General features: G+C 41.0%; 2 protein-coding genes across 2 annotated transcripts in view; both read left to right on the top strand.

Annotated features, from left to right (window-relative positions):
- The first annotated feature begins 5,304 nt into the window (after positions 1–5,304).
- On the top strand, positions 5,305–23,614 carry cplane1 (ciliogenesis and planar polarity effector 1). The gene is made up of 47 exons (XM_080477633.1): positions 5,305–5,843; positions 5,937–6,072; positions 6,209–6,328; positions 6,666–6,898; positions 6,996–7,099; positions 7,181–7,337; positions 7,420–7,523; positions 7,885–8,067; positions 8,221–8,470; positions 8,709–8,891; positions 9,029–9,798; positions 9,936–10,126; positions 10,369–10,449; positions 10,556–10,711; positions 10,914–11,081; positions 11,182–11,413; positions 11,531–11,667; positions 11,756–11,973; positions 12,055–12,219; positions 12,457–12,604; positions 12,692–12,801; positions 12,893–13,042; positions 13,135–13,246; positions 13,563–13,878; positions 14,037–15,071; positions 15,387–15,514; positions 15,607–15,692; positions 15,784–15,848; positions 16,076–16,337; positions 16,433–16,780; positions 16,884–17,462; positions 17,637–17,818; positions 17,900–17,978; positions 18,063–18,141; positions 18,792–18,926; positions 19,005–19,073; positions 19,897–20,078; positions 20,203–20,287; positions 20,412–20,588; positions 20,735–20,777; positions 20,910–21,041; positions 21,129–21,309; positions 21,405–21,460; positions 21,550–21,717; positions 22,202–22,344; positions 22,462–22,682; positions 22,918–23,614. The coding sequence occupies exons 1-47, from the start codon at positions 5,763–5,765 to the stop codon at positions 23,071–23,073; spliced, it is 9,096 nt and encodes a 3,031-aa protein (XP_080333759.1). The 5' UTR covers positions 5,305–5,762; the 3' UTR covers positions 23,074–23,614.
- Positions 23,615–24,191: 577 nt separating this feature from the next.
- Positions 24,192–27,007, top strand: part of wdr70 (WD repeat domain 70) — a 42,810-nt gene continuing 39,994 nt past the window's right edge. Inside the window, exons 1-6 of the mRNA XM_080476869.1 lie at positions 24,192–24,254; positions 25,060–25,116; positions 25,230–25,313; positions 25,388–25,487; positions 25,618–25,825; positions 26,487–26,546. Coding sequence (XP_080332995.1) covers positions 24,233–24,254; positions 25,060–25,116; positions 25,230–25,313; positions 25,388–25,487; positions 25,618–25,825; positions 26,487–26,546 — 531 coding nt within the window. The 5' untranslated portion in view covers positions 24,192–24,232. The remainder of the gene's footprint in view (positions 24,255–25,059; positions 25,117–25,229; positions 25,314–25,387; positions 25,488–25,617; positions 25,826–26,486; positions 26,547–27,007) is intronic.

A 27,007-nucleotide genomic window follows, 5' to 3' on the forward strand; every position in this document is an offset into this window, starting at 1 on the left:
TCAGAAACACAGCACACAGTACTGCACCCGGTGCTCCACACACTGATCAATCTTCCCAACAATGTCAGAAACATGTGGCGATGAAATCCGACCACATTCACTACAAATCAAACCCTTCAGAATCACACCATTTTTTTTTTTGTACTGTGGAGGAAAGTCAAAAGCACAACAAGCACAGAGATTTACAGCAGAAACACTCTGACCCACTGTTGCTGAGGAATATTGAATTGTTTCTTGACAGCTCCCCGAGTGTCATTTTTCAGCATGAATGAGGCCCGCAGATGGCAAATGGGGTTACCATGCCAACTGATGTCCCTGTATTGAACAGTGCAGATATAGATGGGAAATTGTACTCTGGTTAATCACAAGTTGTTAAACTGAAAGTAAATGGAGTCCACTTTTAGCATGTGCTAAAACAGCTTCAGGCAAATGGGTATCCTGAACACAATCCCCGACCTCATGTGGGGGCCACATAACTGCTGTGTGCAAAAGGATCATTCAGAAATTCAAACCCAACAACCACCATCAATCAGCAGGCCTGGCTAAGAGGGGAGCAGCTTTCAAGTAAATTGTAATTACCGAGTAGGAGTACACATGAACGCATACTGAAGTGTGGTGATTCATTGAGATGCGAGAGTATCACACTACTATTTCTATTATGTTATCTTCGCTACACTCCAATTGTTAGATGATTGTCGTACAAATAATGTAGTGAGATGTTTTTACTCTGTAACATACTTCACTTTGATTTTATTTATATAGCACCTAAAAATACCAAACACCAAATACAACATAATGCAGTTTCTTTTCAAACCTCTAAACATAAAAAACACCCTCAATAAACAATTTCCCCCAAGAGATTATTACAGTATGTCTATTCTATTCTATGTTAATCGATTCTCTTTTGTTTTAATTGAATAAAAACTTCAATGTTATTTGCACGTTTCCAGTACCGCGCACACAAAGTGAGTAACATCAAGAATTTACTGTAGTGCTGTGTTACAAATGACTACCTGTACCAATGTTCATACTAGTTCTAAGTAACTTAAGGCTACTTCAAGGAAATAAGAAAACTACCCAAACTGGTGCAAATAACCAGCCGCATTCATAGTGCTGCTGTGGTGTCCTGGGTAAGAAAACCGTTTCAGTCGCTAAAGGGACAGGCTTTGGGTTCAAAACAGGGTCGCTTTCTCAGTTTTGTCACGATCATCCGTAGATACAATACCGTATAAATAAAAAATGATTTAACAGGTCCACAAAAAAGTAAGTCTCAATGCACATCTGGCCTCAGGGTGACTTAACGGTGTAGAGATTAAGGTGATTAACTCTGGTGCAGGAAGGGGATCTAGAGCATTTAAAAAAAAGGACATTTACCTAAAATGGCATATGTGTGGTTTGATTATATTGTCTGTATGGTTGTGTAGTGGTCAGCACTCTCACCTCACCGTGAATTACCCTCAGTTTATTTCTATGGAATTTGCATTTTCTCCTTGGTTTTCTCTGGATACTCTGGTTGCTTCCCACAATCCAAAGACCTCGGTTTGAAGTTGATTTATAACTTGAAAATGGTCCATAGGTGAGAATGTGAGCGTGTGGGATTGTCTGTCTCTCTGTTCCTTTTGATGAACTGACAACCCGTCGACAGTGTACTCTGCCTTCACACACAGTCAGCTGGGATTGCCTCCAGACCCCTGCAGCTCTAAATAGGACAACGCTATAAAAGATGGATGGATGGACTATCCAAGGATATATGCCTAGAATGACATATTTATGGTTTGGAACATGTTCGATTGTCTCACCTGCATGGCGGTTGCACTGAAACTACTGCAGGTATACCGTTGATGCCAGTGTATTGGGCAATTTGCATGTTGTCCCCATGTGTATGCATCTTTTCTCTGCAATACTCTAGTTTTCTTCCCACAGTACAAAAACATTGTCATCATTTCTGTAATTTCAAATCAACTGATAGAAATGAGGGAAAAAAACCAAAAAAAAAAACCCTAAGTGGTTCACAAATTCAAATGAATTAAAACAGGTGAGTTGTTGCGGGAGCAAATTGTTCATTTAAAAAAAAATTCACGAAAATGAGTGTCTCCTGTTTTTGGAAGAGCGTTTCACGTTGATTCACCCCATTTTTTGCTGTTAGGTTTTAGAGTGTACTGATTGTGTTTTGGCCATGTCATCGCGTCCTCGCGGATGTCAAGCTCTCCCTCTTAAGAGGGGCCTCATCAGAGCAGAATGAACCTGGCAGTGACAGTAATAAAGAGCTCCATCTGTGCCTGGCAGGCAGAGGCAAATGAACCAATTAAAGGTCTGTAGAAGTCTCCTCTTTCACCTATTGGCAATGGCAGCCGTCGTCTCCATCATGATGAAAAGGAGAGCGCGCAAGGGTAATTAAATACCAGCAGGGGCCGCGGGGCAAACCTAATAACTCTCTGTAACAAGCCAATAAGGATCCTTATTGCTTAAGGGTTCACATCACACAACGCATGTTAATGGCGAAGAGCGTCACTTGCTGCACACAAACATTCAAACAGTTAATAGGCCTGTTCCTCAAAGACAAATGACCTTGTGGAAGCATATGCGTAAGAGCGAGGAGAAAAAGTACAAAAATCCCAGCCAGTTTATCTAAAAAATAAAATCACTCATGCTCTGATCACAACTATTGCAGCTCTCACGACACTTTGCTTCGGTTTGACGTGGGAATGTTTGTTGTGATATGTGGCCATCTGCTGGCAAAAAACTGCTTTTACAATAGTGTTCTTCTGACTCTTTAATTAGGGTCCGATTATATATCTCTGCATAGGACCCTATTGAAACCGTAGGGATTATATTGATTGTTTTTGTCTGTTAAATGCATTGTGTAAAAATAAGGAATTTATGTACAGTGACGTACAAACATTCAATAAAATACAAATTATATAAAAAAGAGATGGCGTGGTGGTGCTGCAGAGTTGAATTATATATTGTCTGAAACGTCAGGTCACTTGAATCGTTTTGGTTTTTAAATTTTGATCATACTTGGCAGCACATTAATGCAAAATGTCAAATCAATTTACAATCTTATTTAAAAAAGAAAAAAAGGTATGAACCAGCATGTCTGTTCATCAGCACAATGCGTGCTGATAAATCAAGCATACAGTAAGTTGCGTTGCATTCTGAATATGCTGGTGAATCAGTTTTATCATGCTGGTTCACACGCTTCAACAGCCACCAGGCAAACGAAGACCTGCAAGGAAATCTTGCATGTCTACGCCGTTTTTAGCAGGGTTGAGTCACACAAGATCACAACCCGGCGTACTTGTGCACAACAAGTTACAGTGCCAATAAGCTATGTCAGCTACAGTGTATGGGTTGGTGGTGTTTTGTGTAGAGTGCATTTGCTGGGTGGATTATGGTTGTCATAGGTGGAAACAAATCCACCCCCCACCAGTGATTATTGCTACTTTACGAGCAAACCATAAAAACACATCAAACAATTTTTATCTCATGGAACCACAAACATGAGGGCAAGACCATTAATCCTGGTAACACCGTACTGGATCCCGGCACATTTTGCCATAATGTCATCAAACACCATTTATTTCAGGATGAAGACCTCCATTGTTTGTTTTTTGTTGTTGTCTTTTGTCATGTGGCTTCCCTCCCTGTGTCCTCAGCAGGGGAATCATGACTGGAGAGAATCCTATTTTGTGTGACGATTTTATGTTAGTGTGTGCCTACCTCATACCAGATAATGAATCAATGCTGGACTCCATCTCGTTAATAAAAACCCCGCGATTTGGTAGGAAAACAGACTTTCGAAGGCTTTAATCAGTGAAATGAAACATCACTTCCATGTGTTTATTGTGTGTTTTTAATCTATTTTTCACAGTTGGGATTATAATTTCTTTTTGTTGTACAAGGTTGTTCTTGAGAGTGTTTTAGACGTGTATGTCATAGGTCTTTGTTATTGTAACTCAGCCAATTCTGTCCTTTTGTTGTATACCTTGAACTGCTTATTCCTTACTTTGCAAGTTTGTTTGTACTTTAAACATCTATATCTTAAACCAGTGATACATGTCTGATGTTTACATTTCATATGATCATTTGTACTTTGGACACCTCTTGCTCTTTACACGTTTAGAACTGATGACACCTTCATTTTTGTGAGCGACATAGAGCCATAGCATTGGAAGATTGGGATTCAATTCCTCTTCTTGCTCTTCAGAGGTCTTATTGATCTTATCGGTTGAAAGGGAAGCTCAATCTTAGATAATATCCCATTGGACAGTAGCATCAACAAACAAATTCATCACAAATGACAGCAATCATTGAAAACAAGGTAGTAAGCCACTTAAATTTTCCAAAAGCATTAGTCAAATATTGAACAGCAATGAAAGGATGTACATCTACACTTTAATGTGCAGGATTTGTGGACCCCTTCTTGTCTCTGAAGTGATGTTTACCGTGTGTTTTTTTTATTTTATTCCCCCAGCATGAAGAGAGTGGAGAACATTACACCTTCATGGCTGCCTGTGTGTCAAAACCAGGATCCACTTCAAAATATTACTACTTGTCTACAAAGCTTTGAAAGGTCTTGGGCCTCAGATTTATCAGATTTATGTGTAGGCAGTGTGAATTGCCTTGTGTTCGAATGGGGCTATAGAAATACATTTCACAGACATTATACCAATATGTTTAAAATGTTAAGTATATACCGTATATTGATGTAGCGACTGGGCTGCTGAAAGAGACACCCTAGCTATGATTTATCGTGCTATGATTAGATCCATCTTAGATTATGGTTGTGGGATTTTCTTTTGTTCAGCTGCTAAATCTGTTATCTGTAAGTTAGACTGAGTTCAGGCTAAGGCCTTGAGAATCTGTAGTGGTTCCTTCAAAACAACTCCTATCCCTGCCTTACTCAATGAAATGGGGGAAATGCCATTAAAGATCGTGAGGAAAAAATTGGAGCTTCAATATTGGGTCAAGCTATGTGGCGCAAGAACCAGTTCGGTTTCAAAGTGCCTTTATGGTGGCTCCAGGGATATTATCAGGTAACAGAAAGAAGTAACAGAACTAACATCTGACTCTCTTGGGAAGGCAGTGTTAAATTCCTCTGGGTTATACGAGAGGATTTGAGCTGGTGGAGTGATATCTTGTTTGGTCTGTGGAGGGCAGCAGTATGCCGTACGGCGTATAGCCTGCCGGAAAAACTAGAAGAAGAAGAAGAAGAAGACGTATATGGACTTTTTTTTTTCTGTTTACATTGCTGATCATCTTCCGGGTTACGTTCCTACGGCAACGTACAGTGGCTTCCTCGCAGAGGATTATGGGAAAAGTTTCAGACAGCTGAAGCGGAGGGAGTTTCGAACTATTCTTCAATTATTTACACTAGTATAACATCAAATTCTTTCGTTTCGATAACTGCTATCCGACGTGAGCACAATCTGTAAGTACAGCTAATGTGGTTTAAACTCTCAGAATAGTTTTGTTTGTGGATACAAATTCAGCCACACAAAAACAGCTAGGCGGCTAACAGCTTCGGTCCTAGTTATTGTTGATGTTGTCTGTAAAACATTGAATATCTTTTGGTAACACGCAGTACGATATCAGAGCGGGTACATTTTATCCATTGTTATCGTTGTACAAAGATTTCGTCGATGTGAAAGAGGGGTGTTTGCAACAAGGCGTGTACCTTCACAACATCCTCCTCTTCCATTGGGAGCCTGTTTCCTAAATACATATTCACGACGAAGAACGAATGCTACCTATTGAATATGGAGCTGAAGCTGGAGGTTGTTTTGTCATCGAGCATCAAACGGAAGAAACCATGGCCGAGATTCTGCTGGCTTGGACAGGTGCGGAGAGTTCAACCTTCAGCCGGGGGCGTTATAGTGTTGCTGTGATTGTCACAAGCAAATGGGGGCCAAACTTGTGTCGTTCCTCTTCAGGAGAAGGAGTCCGTCTTTCTGTTAGATGACAAACGGATCAGTGAGATCAACATGGTGTCTGGTCGTACTAAGAAGAGGACACCTAAACTCCATCATCTGCTCAACCGGGTGGTGACAATGTCTTCATCCCACAATGGTGAGATCAGTGTGTAATGTTATCTATCTATCTATCTATCTATCTATCTATCTATCTATCTATCTATCTATCTATCTATCTATCTATCTATCTATCTATCTATCTATCTATCTATCTAATGCTTCTTGTTTTAAAGGTATGTGGCTTTGTGGACTTTTGGTCACTGGAGAGTTGTTCCTGTGGAACAAAGACAAAGATTTGTTGAAGACGACTGCAGCAGTCCCAGAAGTTGTTTCTATGATTACTTCTGCCCAAGGTATGTACTGGGTACCATTATATAAAATTCTAACATAAATTCTTAAAACAAAAGGCTCAACAATAATAGTATAACAGCATTAACAAACCGATTTCTAAATAGGTTGTGGTGATATGTAAATATAACAGCATTGTAACACATTTTTAAACACTTTACAGAAGTATTAAAATAGATGGTACTTTTTTTTTAAACAACTGAAAATTGTAGCCGAGAGACTGTATTTTTATGTTTACTTTATTGAATCACTCCAGCTGTACACAGGTGTATATTTTAATTCCTGTTGCCTATCAAGTAACGTGTTTGTTTCAATGTCTTGATGCCTTTTGCATTTATTCAGGAAATGCCCTGAAAGTCTCTCTTCAGGTCTCATCAGATGGAAGGCGTGTGCTCCTGGTCACCAAAACTGGGCAAGTGTTCTTCTGGGAATGTCAAGATGTGAAGGATCTAACAGGACTGCGTGACGGCCAAGTGAAGGGACATTGGGCGCACATACGCTCACTTGAAAACACCATGCTGCCTTCTTCTCAAGACAAAGAAGCTTCACAACACACTGTCTTTGTCAAGACAGAGGTCTGTCTACAGAATAGGACATATATTTGTCTAATCTTTCAATTTTTAATGTTCCTTTTACATGGACTTTGTTTGGTCTCTTGTCTATCTCCTTTAGGAAATGGGTGATGCTTGTTTGTCAGCATTTGTTTTCACATCTGGAAATAAGCTCATTATCACCTTCCTTAAAATTCAATGGGAAGAGGGTCATGTCAGAGACAGGTGAGTGAGCAGGTTGATGTACTGTTAAGGACAGAAGTCTTCTTGGTAATTTGTTGTATTTCATATTGTATATCTTTGTAGATCCGTCGGATACAGCGTACAGTGGACCACCAAGACATACCCTATGTCTAGCCTTACTCCACCCTGCCAACCTGTGAAGTCCAGAGGAGCCTTGGTACCCGCCTTCTCCCCCGATGGCAAACTCTTTGCCATTGTTTTGAACCAAAGAAAACCTAAGGTGAACATCGAGTTGCCTGTTTCTCAATGCCCTAATCCTTTCAAATGTAAAAACAATCTGGACATCTTATCTTGAGTTGCAGGCTACACAGGTCCTGTTTGTGAGTACACGGAATTTTGTCACGATATCAAGGGACCTTGGAGGATGTGGAAGTAAAAAAATGGAAATCCCCTCAAAATACATAAGGTTAGTAGGTCAGAGGAAAAGGCAAGAAAAAGGTGTTGTAATTGCTGCTATGCACTAATTAACCCTCTATAATTTTCCTGGCAACATCTGTCTTACACTAATGTTGAAATGTAGCTTCCTGAAATAAAATCAAACCCTCTTTATGATTATATATTTTCATTCTTTCAGAATTTTGAAAAAGAAAGCATCAATATTCAAACACTTGTGTTCATATTTTTTAGATATTTGGTCAAGACATCCAGTGTTTTCACTAAAGTATTTCCTTAAATGACCACAAGGTGTCTATTCCAGGTATTACTTTGAAATCTGTGAATTGTAATTGTTTCATTCATGAAGTTTATTTTTGTTTTCATCCCATCAGATCCTACTGGGTGGGAAGTGTCAGCTGGTCACCTGGAGGCCTGTTCTTGGCTTGCGTTTTGAAAAGAGGTTCTCTTCTGATGTTGCCTCGGCTCGGAGGTCTTCTCACTCTGTCAACCTCTGGTTGTAACGTTGACTTTGGCCCTGCACACTTTCTGCCCTTGCACCCCCTGGTGACCTACAGGTATGTTTATTTTACTGATGAGTGTGTGATAGAATATATTGTTTTAGCACTTTTACCCAGTGTATTAACAAAGCATGTGATATTATATTAAATATAATGTTTGCCTTGTATACAATCTGTGATAGTTTTTGTTTTTACCTTTGCAACAACTAGGCCACCGATCTCAGTGGGGAAAGCAGATACTTCAGTGTCCAGCTCCAGCATGTCCGTGCGTGACGTCATGAGGCAGCGGTATTCTGTAACCTGGCATCCACAACTAATGTATCTCATCGTGTCTGATGGATACCTAGCCACTGTCACAAGGGTGCTGGACAGGCCTTCCCCTGGTCTGTTGCTGAAGGCCCTACTAAAAGACATCAAAGTTGACCTAGAGAAAGCCAGCCAACGGGTGGACAATTTACAGGTGATTATACAACGACTTTGAGATCAGGTTCTATCACATCAAATCTTGCGGCATGTTCAGTAATAGGCGATGTCCTACTTTTGTTATAAATTCGGCTGAGATCAAAGGAGAGGCAGGCACACAAAATACCCTATGGAATCTTCTAGTTTTGCGCTATTGTTACACTTTAGATAAAGTAAAATAGATTTGAACGTCCTGGAGTACTTTATTTACATACTTTAATCATTTTCTGATTCAGGCAAAGGCCTGGCTGGAATCAGTATCTTCCTTGAACCTGGACAGCAGCCTGGAACAGTTCAACTCCACTGTTACAGCCGGACCCAACGCAGACTCAGCAGCTGCAGATGGATCCACTTTGCCAGTTTTCCTACAGGATCAGCAGACATTGGGTGGTACCAAGGACCTTTCTGAAAGCGTTCAGGTTAATAAAATAATCTTGATTTTTTTTTTAAAAACTGTGAATTCTGTGTGAAAAGTATGACGTCATATTGTTGTTGCCTGTCTAATATTTCCTATAATGAGTATTTTTGCTGTTGTGTTTGTCTGTATGTTTTCTAGGCTTATTATGAGGATGAGTCTGATGCAGAGGCACTTCCTCCCTGGTCTCATGCCGAAGATTGTGGTCGCTTGGAGTTTGCCTCAATGTTTGACACACTCCATGCCATTGGCACACATTCTGATACCGCACTTGTTGCAAGCCCTGACTATGAAAGAGATTCAGTTGAAACTGAGAGGAAGCCTAATCTTCACCGTGAACTTAAGAAGGTCCAGAGTAGGTTGTTGACAGCCTGGGCTTTCAGCATGTCTCTGGGAAATGCTATTGAGCACAGAGCTCGTCTGCTGAAGCATACGCTGTGTTGCATGGTGCGATTTGCTGCCTTACTCCATTTGATCCCCAATCCTCCTGTCTGCACCGGAGAAAATGATACTTCGTCAAAGCTCTTCGTCCTAATCACAACAATTCTATCTTTCCTTCCCTGGGACAGCACTCCCTCAGAAGGGCCACGCTGCCTTGCGTTGATGGTGGAGTTTAGTAAACAGATAATATGCCTTCTGCTGAACCCCCACCATGACAGCAGTCACTCTCATCTATCATCCCAAATGTTGTCTCAAGCCTTGCTTGTCTTGCAACTGGTCTCTGACTCTCTTGACCACACATACAACTTGCAGCAAAGAACTTACTGGTCCTCTGCAGAGAAGGAACCTCCTTCTCAGCCATCACAGCTCTGGTTTTCAGATGTATTCAATGTACCTCTGCTGCAAGATAACAAGGAAAAATCCAGCTTTGTAAAGCCGTCTTGGCCTTTGCCCCAACGACCATCGAGTAGGTAAGCAGTGTTTTGATTTGTATAATCTTTGACTATGAGCAAAAAGGGTAACTGTAATAATGTGAGAACCTTAGCCATTGCATGTCAAGAAAACAAGTCCACCTGCTCAACTACAGTGGTGATTTCCACTTTTGCAGGTTGTTGGGGATCTATCAGATGATGTACAATATCACCAAGCGGTATGCTGAAGAACTGAAGAGCTTTATTGACTGTGATGGCTGTGAGGAAGAAGAGCAGCAGTTGACTGTCATCATGTCCCAGATCCAGACAGCCGTGCAGGCAGCAGGAGGAAGGCTGGAGGGGAGTCCTGCCCTGCTGAGTTATCCAGGTTTGGAACGCATCAATTAGTTACCCAACTGTGGTGATGAAAGAAGTAAAGAAAACAGATTTATACTTGTAAAATGAGACGTACAAAATATGGCTCCAGAATGGTATCTCTAAATTTGGTCATTCTTTTTATTTGCAGCAGAGTAACGCACCCACACCAATAAACCACGTAACAGTTACATCTGGATACATGTAATTGTTTTTGTATTTTTATAAATGTCGAGCACTTGTTGTCCTCATCAGGTGAACATCTTTTCTTGTGTGGCTCGTACACTCAGGGTGTTCAAATGTGGCAGTTACAGATCTCTGAAGCACATAACAAAAGTAAGAACTGTCTTTAAGAATTTATATATATGTGTGTGTGTGTTTGTAGAATTTTTATGAATGCTAAAGTTACTATTTCATGCTTTCTGCTTTTTCTTGATGTTAGGTTGTGATCGGAGTGTATATCAGGAGACACGGCTTTGTCTGGCACTCCTCTATAGTCTTTTGTCACAGTACCAGCTGAAGGATGCCCAGGAGTTGGGGGACCACATGGCCCGGCTGGTACTGCACAGGGCTGAACACCAGAAGGACTGCTCAACAGGTCAACCATAATTAATATGTTCTCAAGCTTTTGTTTTTAATCATGTTTGAGTCATTTTATGCAGTCAAGTTGTAAGTACCTCCTGCATTTTAATGACATCAATCAATATATAATTAATTTAAAAATCAAACTGAAATGAAACACTGTGTTCAGTGAAGGAAGAATATGGGTTGTTTCTAACGGTTGAATGAACGCTCCGCAGCAAACTCCCCTCCGATCTGCCGGCTGTCGATGGACCCTCACCCCGATGCAGCCTGTGCTGTGGTCCAGACTCTGGGGAGATTCATGGCCTCTTACTTCACCAACCAACCACTTCACATTCTTCCCCCTCACAATGTAGCTGTCTTACCCCCATTGCATCTACCTCACGGTGTGTTTTCAAAATACATTTGTCCAATAAAATATAATTTGCTCATGATTGTTAGTGTTTGCTTTAATGTCTATTTTTTTTTTGGTCTTTTTTTTTCCAGAACCCATTTGTGGGCGCTTGGTGCCCTTGTGCCAAGAAGAAGTGGCCAGAGCAGTGCGGCAGCAGCATCTATCACAAGTGTGGACTGTGGACTATGCCCTGGATCTGCTGCTGCTTGGGGGTCTGCTTCCTGAGGCTGTGTGGCTGGCCTCGAATTTGGGTGACTGGAAAACAGCAGTATCTCTGAGCCTGGCCTACACCAGTTACTGCAATGACCGTTCCAAATTCTCTCGGTCAGTTTAAAAGTATTTACAAATCAAGCAGATGAGTTTGCGGTCGATTTACTATTATACTGCTGTGATCACCGAAAAACCTTAATATTCTGTTCTTGATCATCTCTTTTAATACAGGCTCAGAAGGAGAGAGCTCCGCCTGCCATCAACGTTGGAACCTGAAAGCATTTTTCAGACAGAGTTAGAGTGCCTTCTTTGCACTGAGGCTGAGTCAAAAGAGTGCAAAGACAAAGATAGTGACAGAAGATTGACGGGTGAGTGGGACCTGCTATTTTTAAAATATGAACCCAATGCCCACCTAAGGCTTTGAACCTTATCAGTTTGTTTCCCATTCTTCAATAGATCTTTTGGATGTGGAAGACTGGGACCTGTTACGGGTTTCCATACAGGAGATTTTGAAGGCGTCAGTCATTGCAGGAGTGAATGTCATGTCTTCACCTTTGTCTTCTTTGCTGGACACAGCCAAAGAACTTTGTTATTCCCTTCCAACCTTGGTGCCCACGGCTCTATATCTGCCGTCTCCACCTCTCTATTGTCCACAGCCCTCTCCCAACACGCAGGTACCGTTAGTGGAGGTCAGCTTTTTCATACAATTATAATTTATATTCTATAATTAAATGTCGTTTCTGTCTGATATTTAGGACAAAATAGGGACACTGGAACATCTTGCAGAAGTTACTTGCCGACACAAAGTGTCTGGGATTCTTCAAAGGCTGCTGCTCCTTCTGAGATCTGGTCATTGTTGTCATCCTGCTGCACAGTGGTACATCAGCCATCTGCGTCGTGCCAGACACCTGCTACACAAGGTATTTTTTTTTTAAATAGGTGTATCAGACATTCACGCCTATGGGCAATTTAGAGTTGCGACTTCAATCATGCTTTTCGACTCTGGAAAACATGTAAACTCCACACAGAAAGGCTTACCTTGAAACCTGAACTTTGAAACCAAGGATACTGCGTTCTCACTGGCCTCTCACCGTGAAGTGAGAGATCCAACAGAGTTCTAACCACGACCACAGAGTGCAATGTAATCTTATTTTCAGATCAAGAAAAAGTATCCCTACCCGTCAGTGCCTGAAGAGGAAAAAACTTTCCCAGAAGGACTGATGAAATTCGTCACCCGTAGTGGTCACTTCAGACACGGGCCCAATAAAGACGGCCACTTGGATGCTGACACCATCCAGATTATCAGTAAGATGAAAGTCACAGTGAATCATCAGACTTAGAGTTTCTCATCTTATATCCAGTTGTGCTTATAAACTGTGTTTCTGCCACCAGTCTGTTTCAGAGAGCTGTGTGCTCTATGCTGGATGCTTCATGTTCGAGACCAACTCTCCATCTCCTGCAGGAGATATCACACTGCGAGACAGCGCTGTAGAGACGAAGATGTAAGACATTTTTGAGTATGCAACGTGTGCTTATACTTAACTGCAGCCATTAATGCTCAGTAAATTCCAATTTGTATTTGTGTCTCTATAGATCTCTGCTGATACAGAAGTGAACTCTGCTTGTGTGGAGGCTCTCCACTGGGCCAGTCGTTTTCTGCCTTTCTCACGTTTCCTCAATGCTGAAGAAATCCTTCAGGACATACTGCTTAGCCTTGTGTCTGAACTGCCTCCTGTGTCTCTGGTGAGAATTGTTTTCTTTTTCTTGAATACATGTTGCAAAATGAGGCCTTGAAGAAAACATTTTTCGACTTTGGCTTTTTTTTTGCCTCCTAGGTGGCAGACACGCTGGTACGAGCCTTTCCAGATGAGGAAGAGTCTGTCAGAGTTCCTCTGAGAGAAAAATATAACTCACTGCTGCAGAGACTAAGGCAATGCCACGTACTCGGTACATTTTCTATTTTTTTATTTTATTGATTAGTTGTATGCACATGTTGATCAGCACATGAAAGAATGATTTTTTTTACATGACTATTATCTAATATAATCTAATATACTCTGGTGACTTTCTTTTCATTATTGGTTCTTGACATCAAATGGTTAGATTCTGTTTAGAATGAAAGCTGGAGATATTTTCCAATTTTTGAAAAAAAAATAAAAAACAGGAGGCAGGGTCATAACAACCAGTCTTTGTATTGCTATTGTGCTAGTTACATCTTATCACTTCTTAATAATTTGATTGTTGCGTTTCATCTGTCTTTCAGAAGAGAAAAAAGAGGAGGAGAGTGAGTTGATGATGATTTTGATTCAAGACAAATTCAGGCAAAGGAAAAAGCATCTGGGACGTTTGCAGAGGCACGTTGCCCCCCCTGTGCTCCATTTGTGGGAGAAAGAAGATGAAGAGGAGGACATGGGAAGCAAACATGGGATGGCAATGTTAAAGCAGCTTTCACTGGGCACGAGTTTGAGCACCAGCAGCTTAGCCGACTGCAGGTTTCCCCCTGTGTGCAGTGATGGAGACACAGCAGAGAACACGTCGGAGGCCATCTCTCCTGAACAGCAGAGTAGAGCCAAGACCAGGTAACTGATTTTGAACACCTGTACTGCCGTACTCTGTCCTCTGGTGCATCCGTGTTTTAGCTTATTATTTACCACGACTTTGTTCTTTTCAGGAGCAAAGAAACAAACAAAGTTAAAGAGAAAAAACATGCAAAGAAGCGTGCTGTTAAAACTGGCAGTGTCATGAAAGAGGAGGTTCAAGGTGATTCCAAGGGGAATGAGCAACCCTCCCCTCCAGTGGTTGGAACGTGGGAATTTGAGCTAGAAGATGAGGAGTATTTAAAATTTCTGGAGCTTTTCCTCAGCTACCTGCTAGAGAAGGATAGTAAATATGGTGGCGACTTGAGCAATGAACCTCCTTTGTTGAATGGCTTCTGCTCTGAGATAAGGGAGAGAGAACTGCACTCTCTCACATTTGATGTGCTCACAACTATGCGTCGTCAAAGAGATGGGCACCATCCAGCAAGAAAACATTTGGGGAAGGATCCACCGGTGTTCAGAGCTGGTTGTTGTTACAGGCCTGTGGGTCAAGATGGAACACCTGAGCTCCATCCTTCCTCTGTCTGCAGTGAATCTCCCATGTCCAGGATCAGTCTTCCTGTCACCTCTCAACCTGGATGGAGAAGTGGGAAGCAAAAAGGCTTGTTTGGACTCAAACAGCGATGCAGCGTGCCTTCAAACCAAAGAGTGAAACAGAACCTTTATCGTTCACAAAGTACTCAAAGTGCCTTTATCACAGAGCAGCCATCGGACAGCTCCAGATGTGGCAACTCAGTGAACGTGGCAGCTGTGACTGAATTGCAGCAGGGACTGGATCCCAAACTGGAGGCTCAGTTTCCCAAGCTGGGCAGACTTCTAGAATGGATGGTACGTTGGGCCGATAGGAGGGTACTACTTGGACATCATGGCAAACAGAAGAAAGAAAGTGTGGGAACAGCTGATGAAGGAGTAGTGATCCGTGTCAAAGCTTCGGCACCTGCAATACTCACTTCCCTCAGTTTGCTGGAGCACAGATATGCTGCTTTACTCGGGACGGTCCGGAGCAGTGCTCACATGCAAGTTCCACAAGTGCAATGCATCCTCGCCCCCGTGTTGCAACCTGCTATGGACGGGCCACTTGAGAGGGAGGGCAGCGTTGATACAGGCTACCCTGGATCGGTCCACACACCCATCAATGTTGTTGATGACAAAGTCCAGCAAGAAGAAGAATCCAGGTGAGTCCACCATGTGTTATTCATGAGAGCAGATTGCTCAACCAGATCTAAATACACATGTTGTGTAAGCCAAGGCATTATATGATGTAAATATTCTAAAGCAATCTTCTTTCTGACACATTTTTCTATCAACGTAGGTGATAATGAGAGATTTTTTTATATTTTGCACTCATTGAATACTCTTGCTGGAGACATTCACGCAGTTCAACAAAGAAAATAGATAAATGATTACAATGCAATTACAGTTGCAACAAAAGTTCAAGCATACACTTTGTATTCTTGACAATGTACGAGGTTTACTTGTTTGGCTTGCAGTGGCGAACCAGAAGAGGTGACATTTCACAGAACGTCCCTCCTTACTGACGAGGATCAGTTGATGTGTGATACTGAGCTGAGACAGTCAAGCTTTCTTGATGATCGGGATGTAACTCCGGAAAAAGAAGGTTTGGTGTCACATTGTATGGGCTCATCTAAGTTGCAGGAATGCAGTCTTGTAATGGAGAACACTGACCCTTTTTTTTGTCCACACTTGCAGGCACAGATATTTGCAGTCAGGGCTTGGAAGTGTCCTATTCTTGGTCCAGTGAGAACATCTCTGGAAACATCTGCACACCTGATATGGTTATTATTGGCAGTTAATATTACCAGGCCTTATTTCTATTGTCAAAGTTCTCAAAAGACCCAAATAATTGTTGTTTTCTTTTCTTTTCAGAGTTTAAAGCTTGCAGACCTAGACTGCTCAGTTAAAGCCAAAGATATGTCCAGTTCTAGCTCTCAGTAAGTTTTGAATTAATAATGATTGTTTGTTTAAATTTGGTATTGCAGACAAATCTTTTCTAGTAGATCAATTACTGTTATTTCTAAACTCTCAATAGGCGCTTGATCAGTGTTGCAAAAACTGTTTACTGCATTAGGCCTTATGTTTATACATTTTGCTATTGGAACCACAGACTCAGCATTACAGAAGCTTTTCTGAAATGATGATTATGTTGTTGTTTATTCAGCCACTCTTATGCTGGAAACCTTCACACTCCTCCACATCAAGAAGTCTCTGCTTCGCCCACTGATGAACCGAAGGCTACCGTTTCCACAGAAGTCTCTGATTCACCTGAGATGTGTCTCCCCAACTCAACTGTAAACCCTGCAAGCAATCAGGCACACACCTTCACCCCAGCAGCACCCGTTGCGGATTCTAATATTCCCAATCAGGCATCAACCCCAGCAGGGAGACAGCATCTAGGAGAAGACTTATTCAGACTTATTCAGGTAAGGACAGACTGGCCAAAAGAAACTGAATTGACTAAAAGATGAACTCATAACTGAGTGAGTTTGTTTCTATTTTGTTTTGTTTGTTATTGCAGCATATCAACTACATGAGTCTGAGGGATGTTCTCCAAGCCTCATTTTCTAATGTACAGAGCTCCACTTTGGCCCAGTCTAATGTGATCTCCTCAGTCCACAATGTGCCTTCATCATTAACTGCAAACTCCATCCCTGAGCCATATGCCCCACATATTCAACCTACCATCTCTGGATCACCTCAAACACAGAAATATGTGCCAAAATCAGTATCCAACAAGCCCCAGATCCATCAAACCTCTGATTGTGTCTCTACTCACCAGCCTGCAATGCAAAGTTCAGGCAAAACGTCGTTTCACACCAACAGGATCCCACTTCCTACTGCCAGTGGTGCAGGTTTAAATGATCAGGTGAGGTGCAAACATATTTTTCACTTTTGACTGGTTAGCTTATCTTTAAAATGGTTCCAAAATCACAGGTGAACCAAAGTAATTTTCACTGTCTTTTCTTCAGGAAATGCAGCCACTCGCTGTCCAGGCAGGATCACCAGAATGTCTTTTAAGAGGGAGCAGGAAACTCATCCCCTGTTCAGAGGGACTTCTGGCCACCACTGACAGCAATCATACCTTACACAGTGCTTCTGTGTTGTTGCCTCCGAGTGGCAGTGCACAAAATGAGTCTGCTCCCCCCATACAGGGCCTGAAGTTACTTCAACTCCACCGGACTCCTTTACCACAGCAAAGTGTCCCACAGTTTGCATCAACACGACCGCTGCAGACTCAGCACACTGTGAATCCTCTCTCACGAGAAAACAATCAGCACATGTCAAAACATAATGACCAAACAACCTCAGTTAAAAGAGGGAAGGACAGAAAAGCTGGATTGAAAAAATACCCCAGTTTTAATGCTTCTCATGACCCAACACCCAGAAGCTCCCAACACAAGTTCTGGCCACCAGAGCAGTCCAAACGTCAAGAGTTTTCACTGCTTCCTCCAATGTTACCAGCTCATACAACTCCACCAGTACAAGGCCTTGGCCTGCTGCGCATCCATCCTGAGCCGCGCAGCAACATCAACTTTCCCAAACTCCATGTACGATCTTTGTCTAGACCTTCTACTGTCATCACAGCTCCTTTGACGGAAACACCTGCGATCAAGCTCCTACATATTGATTCTGGACCAAAAATGGTAACTACTTCACTTGTAAATTTAGTATAATTACCACCTGTATAGTTACTAATGTGTGGATGGTTGTCTTCTAAACAGATGCTGCCCCTGGCAACTCCTTTGGCGCAAATGACCCACCCCATGTCTGTCGCAGAGTTGACCAGTTCAGTGATTGGAAGGCAGAGCGCTGAAGAGACTCTGCTGCAGCTGCTGAGAGTAGAGCCGGCTAATAACAGCACTACAAGGTCGACTCCTCCTTCCAGCTTGAACTCTAGAAAAAGGTAATTATATGTTTGCTTGAATGTTAATGTTTTTTCTTTACAACTGAGATGGTACTCACTATACTCACTTTGTGCTAATAGGCACATGAGGAGAGAGGAGAAGGCAAGAAAAGCAGAGGTCAGATTCAGACCAGACGACTCTATCATCCCCACACAAGAAGTAGGAGACTATTATTAAGAAGTCATTTGTTCTGACAAGTCTTTGGTTGTTACTTTACAATCATGTTTCCTCCTGTGTATTTAGCCAGCTGAAGTGCTTGTAACTGAACAACCAGCATGTGCTGAAGATATCTCGTCTGGAGTGGACATTTCCATTCCATATGGTGAGTGTCGCCCACAGACTTGATAGCCAAGCATACAACTTTCACACTTTTAACTTGATAAAAAAAAATATGTAGCCTGAGGGTTTCATTGATCGTCATACCAGATTATATACATTTATATTGTTATTGTTGAAATGCAAGAATATCCTCATTATTCCAGCTAAAAGAGAGAATTATAAAGGTTTACATTTATTGTGATTCACTGGAGGTTTTTTTTCTTTTATCATTACAATCAACATCTTGTGAAAAACATCAGGGAATCTGACATTCGACCAAGAAGTACTAAGTGGTGTCAAACCGACAGCAGTGTTAAATATAAAAGCTTTGTGAGAAGGCTCCATGCTCCGACAGTTTGAGATCCTCCCCTGTAGAAGGAGTGTAATTGTGTAATTGTTGAAGGGCTCATATAAAATGTATGTACTTCATTTGAAATGTCAAGTAGTGTAGTTACTTTTAATAGTTGATTTTATTACATGAACAAAGTCAATCTCAAACCTTACTTTGAAGTTGCTTTGAAATGAAATTTCCTAAAAGGGTTGTCCTGAGTGTCTTACATACAACACAGTACAATGTCAAATTTCATCGGACAGCTGACTACAATATTTGGTCCCAATAATCTTCCTCTTGATGTGCTGTTCTTCAACTCTCAGGCCCTTCTGACTCTTTCCTAACTGGTCAGACACTTTTGGATAAAGTCATGTGCACTTCAGCTGAGCTCCACGCTTTTGCATCCACATGTAAAAGACCCCCGGAGTGTCACGATGCTTTCACAAACACAGAACCAGGTGAGTTAGAATTATTAATATAGTAATTGGTTTGCACAGGAGAAAGACTCCCAGAATTGAATTTTCTGTGTATTTCAGGTTCTCCTCGGACGTTTGTGGGTAAAGATGCATCTGCCCAGGTCTCTGTGCCGGCAAGTCGCCCGAACTGTAAGTAGATTTGAAATCCTTGGTTGAAGAACAACATAAAGTTTTTTTATGATGTTTGGGCAGTATATTAAAAAAATATATACTTGGAGATTCTAACTACTTCTATTTTCTCCTTCTAGCACAAGGGAGTTTCCAGATTCATAACGAAAACCCTGTTCAAGACTCAAAGACGAATCTGATTGAACCAGAGGGCATTCAGGTAATAGTCTAAGCAGGCAAGGTCGAATCAGCACTACATAAAGTGGCAGCCCTGAAGTCATTTTTATGTAGTGACTAGAATTCATATGTTTATCAATCTTTTAGGCACATACCACTTTGCATCAGCAGTTATAGGTATTGCATCATTTAATGTTTGTGGTTTCTTGTTATTTATTGCAGGATCTTGGTGGCCGACAGTTCATAAGCGTCTTAGAAATAAAGGATACAGGGTACTATCAAAACCTACAACCCCATCCCCACCCAGGAGCACAGGAGATGCCTTCCATCTGCCCTTCTTCACCTACTCCTGCTCAGCTTCATTTTTTTGCAACGTCTGCAATAATTAGTGGATCTGCTGCAGCTCCTGCTGATGATTCACAACCCTCTGTCACAATTCCAGAGGACTTCCTGAATCCCACCACTCACTCAGGTCTTTATGCGTATTTACATGGAAAGCTGTATACCATTATATCTTTACAACTACACACATACACAAAGACGTACAATTGATACCTCTGAAATATTTTTTCAGAACTGCATAATCCAGAGGAGTCGACGGCATTCAGTCACAGTGAGCCCAGGATTGTTTCAGAAAGAAGCACCTCTCCACCGGATCATGTTACAGACGATCCCTCTGATTCTGAGATCTGTCGGGCCATTAAGACCCAGAGTGCCGAGCCTCGTCGAGCCTTCTCCTCATCTAACACAGTGTGGTTCTCCTCTCGCCTGTCGGAGCTGGACACTCAGCTGGCTGCTCTACAGAATATTGCTGATCATTTGGAGATGGACTTCTCAAACTCAAATGTGGTACGACAGAATGTTGTTTTGCATTTTTTTCTGCTTCTGTGTTTAATGTAAAAGTTTTCAAATAGACCTCTGAGGGTGACACATCCAGACTGATTTGTATTTGTCCTGCTGTTTCTTTCTGAAGCTGGTGAACAACATTGAAAAGTTCAGCCCACGTGCCAGTACCACAACAGCAAAGAAAACTGTCAGACTGTCTGTTCCTCTGAAAGGTAGAACTTATCATGATCCAACCATAATGACAGCTATTTCACTGAAGATCATACTGTTTTTTGATTTACTTTTCAAGTGCCTGAAAACCATGCAGGAAGCTGTAACAACTCTTTACTCTAACAGCATGGGCACCAAGACCTGATCCAGACCCTTTAACTGGGATGAATGTCTTTGAAGAGGATGATGAAAATGAAGATGTGTTTCAAGTTGCCTCCTGCAGTCCTAGAGGAAATACTTCTGATTGTTCGACTTCTCCTTACGTTCACAGAGCAGGTCCTGCCTCCCTTCAAACCCTGCCAAGTAAGAAATACATTTATGCTCATAAACTCTTATCAGACAGTGTCAGAATTTCTATCTCACCAAAATCAGTTGAATCTGGGTAAAGTAGGTTTGTCTGCTTGTGTTATTTACTGAAATGAAACTACTTTTTCTGCTTTCTGTTGCAGGTATGAAAGATCAAATATCTGAAACGGATGACATAAATTATGCGTAAGTTCATGGAGTTTTTCATGCCATGTGGCTTTTGTAGAACTTATATTTTCTGTTATGGATGTACTTACCTCTCCCTTTTCCTTCCTCCTCTATTTCACAATATGCTGCCCTCTACCTGTTGCTCTGTAGCTGGGCTGAGGAGAATCTGGGTCAGAGTGAGTTATCTGATACAGCAGCAATCTTAGATGAGTTGGTGAAAGAGGGTTATTTATCCACAGCGGACTTGGATCTGTCCTCTTTGAGGAGTGCCCTCCAGAGCAGGTACGATCGATACTAAAGACAAAGCGTGATTCTAAATATATGCTTAAAAACTAACGATCCATAAACCGACAGTGATGTGATCCAGAGCCAACCAGAGCAGCCGCACAGTAGCCGGATGTCGCAGGAACATGTTCTTCCAGAGGATGAAAGGAGAGAACTGAGGAGCTGGATGAAAAGGAAACAGAGAGCAAGACTGGCTGTTTATCAGAAGGACAGAAAGAGCCTAGAAGAGAAGGAGCATAAACCTTTCTCTTCCTCTTCAGTGGTGGTGAGATATGGTTTGCTTTTTACTGGAATTGTTAGTACATTGTAACACTGCAGTTGTGATCTTATTTCCATGTTGTTTTCTTCTGTTATCTACAGCAATCAACAAACAGAAATCGAAAGATCACTTTGAGAAGCAAAGAACCAAATGAAAAGTATGCTTGTTTTTAAAAAAAATAAAAATAAAAATTCTGTGCTCAGAAGACATGCTTATGCGTGTATAAACTGTTATGTGATTTGTTAGGGTGATGCTTTTGGAACAATACATACAAAGGACCCGTGAGGCTTGTTCATTGGCCAACAATGTCCTCACCTCAACTGCAACTGGACGTAGTTGTTTGCAGACTGATGGTCCCTGTGCAGCCGTCTCCACGCAATCTACACCTGCATCACCCACTGGCAGCACTCGCAGGTATCGTCTGCACCCGTAATCCGACCATTATCATGTTCTCTAATGATAATTGTGTAAAAATGGTAACATTTTAACTGATTCTGAATCCTAAGTGGGACACCAATCCTTTGGCTCTCACACGCGACTTCTGAATGTTTTTCACTTAAGATATTATTGATAACAGCTGTTGAGATTCATAAGCAACAAAAGGCATAACATGTTTTACTTGTTGCTTTTGTCATTACTATATAATTTAATCTTTGTTACTCTTGAATTAATTGTGTTTTAAAGATATTTATTTTAATGAAATAATATATTTACATACCACATTTCTTTTTATAAAAAGCCTGTTGGGAAAAGGCATCCACCTTGACCCACAAATTGTTCCTGCTGATCTTCACTGTTATAATGTAATGACCTATGTGACATCTGAATACTGTAATTAGATATATACAGAACAAAGATGATGAGTTGAAATCATGGCGATAAAATGCATTTATCTTAGAGATCACAGCGTGTCGGCCTATCATAAAAGAAGTCTGAAGTCTCAGTCAGGACAAGCCCGGCCATACCTTCGGCCACAGTCTGCTGAAGTGCAGGGGCGACCTTCAGAGGATTATCGAACGCGACTGGGACTACACAGACCAGGTACAATAATGTTATCTAAATAAACTGCATTGTAAAACTGAGTACTGATCAAAGAGTCACTAAAGTAAGAAACCTGATATATTGTTGTGTGTGTGTGTTTTTTTTTTTTTTTTTAAGTGACCGTTTTGCCAAAAGATCGCCTCTCCCAGGTGACCAGACGTGGCATGCTGACAGGCACAAAGAGCCAGAGTGAGCAGCTCGGTGCTGGACACCAGAGAAAGACGGGGAACAAAACTTTCTCAAGTTACGGAGGGACTCTGAAGGAGCAGATGAGAGGGGGAGTGGGAGAAGAGGAAAACACGGGGCTTCACAGTCTACAGGAGTCCGAGTCCAGCAGGGTAAGTCTCTTTTTACTTTGACACAATGTGGATCCATCTGACACATTAACTCTCCAATTGATTGCCATGCTAGGGACCAATAAAGTTAGTTTTTAATTTTGGTTGACACCTATTGTAGTTTCAGCAGTCGTCAATTAACATAGAATTGTTGTGAGATACCTGTTACTTAGATGGAATCAGTAGGAAAAGCTATTGGCAGATGACCTTGGTTTCTAAGTGATTGTACATTCCTCAGGTATTACCAGGGCATCTAGACGATCAAGACAATGTCTGCAGGACCGGTGCTTCGTGGACCGAGTGGCTGGATGATCTCTCTGCCAGTGCGAGCAGCAGTTTCAGTGTAAATAACTGGGCTGCGATTGAGAGGATGATGGCTGCAGAAGAAGGCTGATCGTCTCAAGGACACCAAGAAAAAGTCGTGCTGACACATTACAGGGCCGTAGCCAGGATTCTTTTCAGCGGGGGGTTGAGAAAACATAAAGTTGTATATTTATATTGTACACTGACAATAAATTACATTTAATCAATTAATCAATCATTTTTTATTCATGAAGCAGTTTTTTGTAAATTAAAATGCAGCACAGAGTACTTTACACAGGTACCCAAATACCAGTTTTATATTTGTATACATTATCACTTGATATTTAATATTTGTGGCACTCACGTCTTCTGCGATGCATTTTAAAATGTAGCTTTGTGCCACTTTATATGTTTACCTACTGGAATTCCCCAAGAATTAAATATATTATTTTTCTTCCTTTTTTTGCTGTCATTGTTTAGTTTGAAAGCCAGACTGATTTCATCACATAAACTGAACGTGTGAATTTGTAAAAAAGTTATGATGCACTATATTACTAATGTATGACAGAAGTGATACTTGTTATACCATGAATGGTATGAATTGACAAATATATAATTAAAGTGGTTACCTCAAAATCCTTTGGTTGTTGCCGTTTTTTGCTGTGAATGAATGAGTTTGATATTGCATTCATGAAGCGTTAAACAGATTAAGGACTTTCATTTGGCTTCATTATTTATCCTGGTCGGAACACCAATGTGAAGATCATCAAAATTGAAGGACACTATCTTTCCCACTTTCAGTGACATCACTTTTCTCATTCATTTGAAAGAGGTCTGTTTTCATTTGAAGGTCCCTGACATAGTTCCCTTTAATAATGTTGAATTGAATTGAATCAGTGGATATATTAACATTTTAAAAACTTATTCTGTCTACATTGAGATGTTAATGGCTTTAATGTCAGCAGTAAAGCTGATGGTAATTTCAGACTTTATAATAACTGAATCTTTGGGATCTCTTTTTTCCCCAGAGCAGTGGGTGAACTTGCTACTTGGTTATTTGTGATTTATGGGAATAATGTGGTGTTAAATGAAGTAGCATATACCTTGTTGTACTTGTTCTGATCGTAATGTTAAGTTTGATTACAAGTTGCTGCAGTACGCAGTGACTACCATCAGTGGCGCTGTAAAAACAAAAACCACGACAGAAGAAGAACTTCCGGAGGTCAAAGGGAACCTTCGTGTTTCAAAACATGGATCCCCAAAAAGTGGAAGGTAACAACTACTCTTCTTTATATTCACTAAACATTAGTTTAACTTAAAAATTATTTATTGAATTCAAGTTTTTGCCACTGTGTCATCGGCTAACTTTACGAACTCGTCTCCCCACCCAGCAGGTAGAATAAGCCGTGATAGCCGCTTGTGCTAACATGATACTAGCTTGCATTTTCCTTCCAGATTGTATTCAAACAGAACGACAGAGCAACATTAACCAATTTACTGTGGCCAGTCACTTTTGATTTCTCATCCAATCTGTAGACAGTCAGTCCTCTTCTATAAGCTGATTCGAATCGGCATCGTTACATTTTCTCCATTACCGAATTAAAGTTTCCATTTGGTCAGGTCAAACCCACTGTGTTTGTTTCTGCTGTGTATGTCCACTTGATGCCTGCTAAATCTGTTGACACATATGTTATTGCATCATTTGTAACACTTTTACATCTAAGGTTTGGGCCTTTTAAGCGGGACAGAAATCAGAAAATGGATTTGCAAAGTGGTTTTTGTATGTTTTTCGATTGACTGTGTTCAACCATTCACTGTAAAGTTTCTCCAGGTGAAATTTGTTCAGCCTTACTGCTTTACACTGCGATATGTATTTTTTCATGCAATAATTATTTGTCATATTAGAACATTAGGCATAATTTATACATCTTAAAGCCTTCAGGAACTCACGTACGTTGTGGAAGCTGTGGTGATAGAAGAATGCATTCATATGCCTTAGCGTCAATGTCAAAACAAAAGCAATTATAAGTGATGGGCCTGACTAATTCAACACTGTGATAATCTGTTTTCATAACAGGAGGCGAAATGAGTAGTGATGGAGACATTGGATCAGTGATGGGATTTTCTGGGTTTGGTATGTATACTTTATAGCACACACACTATCAGAAAATTGAGCATTTTGGATATTTTTCGGTGTCACACTGAAATCACTTTTTACTCAAAGAGGATGTCTTGTTTTCCTTCTAGGTAAGAAAGCCCGAACATTTGACCTTGATGCCATTTTTGAGCAGACACGGCGCACAGCCATTGAAAGGAGTCAACATGTCCTAGGTGAGTGTCTGTCAGCCTCCACACGATGAGTCGTTTTGTGATTATGTTTGTAAATGTAACTGTTTATTCCTCAGAGGAAAGGATGAAGGAGACCACGGTGGACGAGAAAGGAGAGAGCTCAAAGCCACTTAAACATTCAGCCCACAATCAGAAAAACAAAACGGCTTCTGCACGGTAGGAAGGGATTTGTTTTTTTGTTCGTTTGTTTGATTATTCTCGCACACTTTCATGAGATTGCAGATTAGGCACACTTCTGCTGTTCAAGCTTGAGTATTTACCTTGTCTGTTTGTCTTTTCTCTTTAGAGCACAGGAGAGTGACAGCAGCAGCGATTCAGATGCTTCCACAGATTCAGAGGCTATTGGTCCTCCGGTGCCTTCTCAGTCTGCAGCCCAGGAACAGGAAGACGAAGAACTTGTGGGTCCTCCTCTTCCACCGGGTTATACAGGCAATACGGCCGACAGTGATGACGATGAGGACGCACAAGACGATGACGACGATGATGATGATGATGTATGTATACTTGTTCCTTCTAAATTGTCGACTTTTGTTTTGAGACAGTCCAGCGCAAGTGAAGTAAAACAACTTGCCTTAAACTATACAGATGTCCCTATAAGCTAAATTTCTCAGATGGCATGAACCATACCAGGACCACAGAGGAATTAAATTATTAGTTTGGACTTAGAGATATGAAATATCACAGTTTCATTAATGGAAAAAGATCTACAAAAGCATCAGTTGGTTCTGTGATTTAGTTTGTCTGACTACTGTATTCCACCACAAGATGGCAGCATGAGAAAATAAAATCACTAACTATGGTTGAACTGTGCAGGATGTGATCAAGACAATAGAAGAAAGAGGTTCTTTTCTTTTTTTCAGGTGAAAGAAAATCACTGTCGCCTAAAACATATCAGTATTACACATCATTGGCATTACTAAGAACTAATGTGATTTTTTTATTTTAAATATGGAATGTGTACATTATGTTATGACTCTAAGCTGATGGTTTGAACAAAATGGTAGCATCAGTGTATCAGGAAAAGCATCAAGCTTTATTGTCATGTAGCCTGTAAAAGTGAATATCATATGTCATAAAAATGTATGTAGTTTTACATTATAACTAAAAATCTAACTTTTTGTTCTCTTTCTTGCATTTATTTCCTGTGTGCTCCAGAACCCTGTGAAAAAGATCCCAGACACTCATGAAATCATTTTGCAGCATGGCGCCAAAACAGTAAGGCTTTCACTTCCTGTACATGATAATTATTGTGAATTATTGTTCTTATTGGATATTTTCAGCTCACTCAGAATAACAATCTGTCAAATTCCTTTTGTGAAAAAGGCAAGGCAAGTTATATAGCACTACATAAACCATGATTAAGAACAGCTTAAAAAGTAAAATCTACTCTACAAGCAAATCTGAGATGTATTTAGGCCCAAGACAATTCAAAGCTTTATAGACAAGAAGTAAGATTTTGAAGTAAATCCTTTGGCACACGGGCAATGCAGACATTGAAGCTCAGGTGTGATGTGCTCCACACTCTTTGTGTTGGTGAGGACTCTGGATGCAGCATTTTGGATGAACTGCAGCTGTCTAACACATTTTCTTTAACTGAGATCCATAAACACTCTGTTACAACAATTCAGCCTGCTGAAAATAAATGCATGAGCAAGTTTCTCTGAATCTCATTCAGT

This window comes from Lipophrys pholis, assembly GCF_963383615.2.
Source record: "Lipophrys pholis genome assembly, chromosome: 12".
NCBI lineage: Eukaryota > Metazoa > Chordata > Actinopteri > Blenniiformes > Blenniidae > Lipophrys > Lipophrys pholis.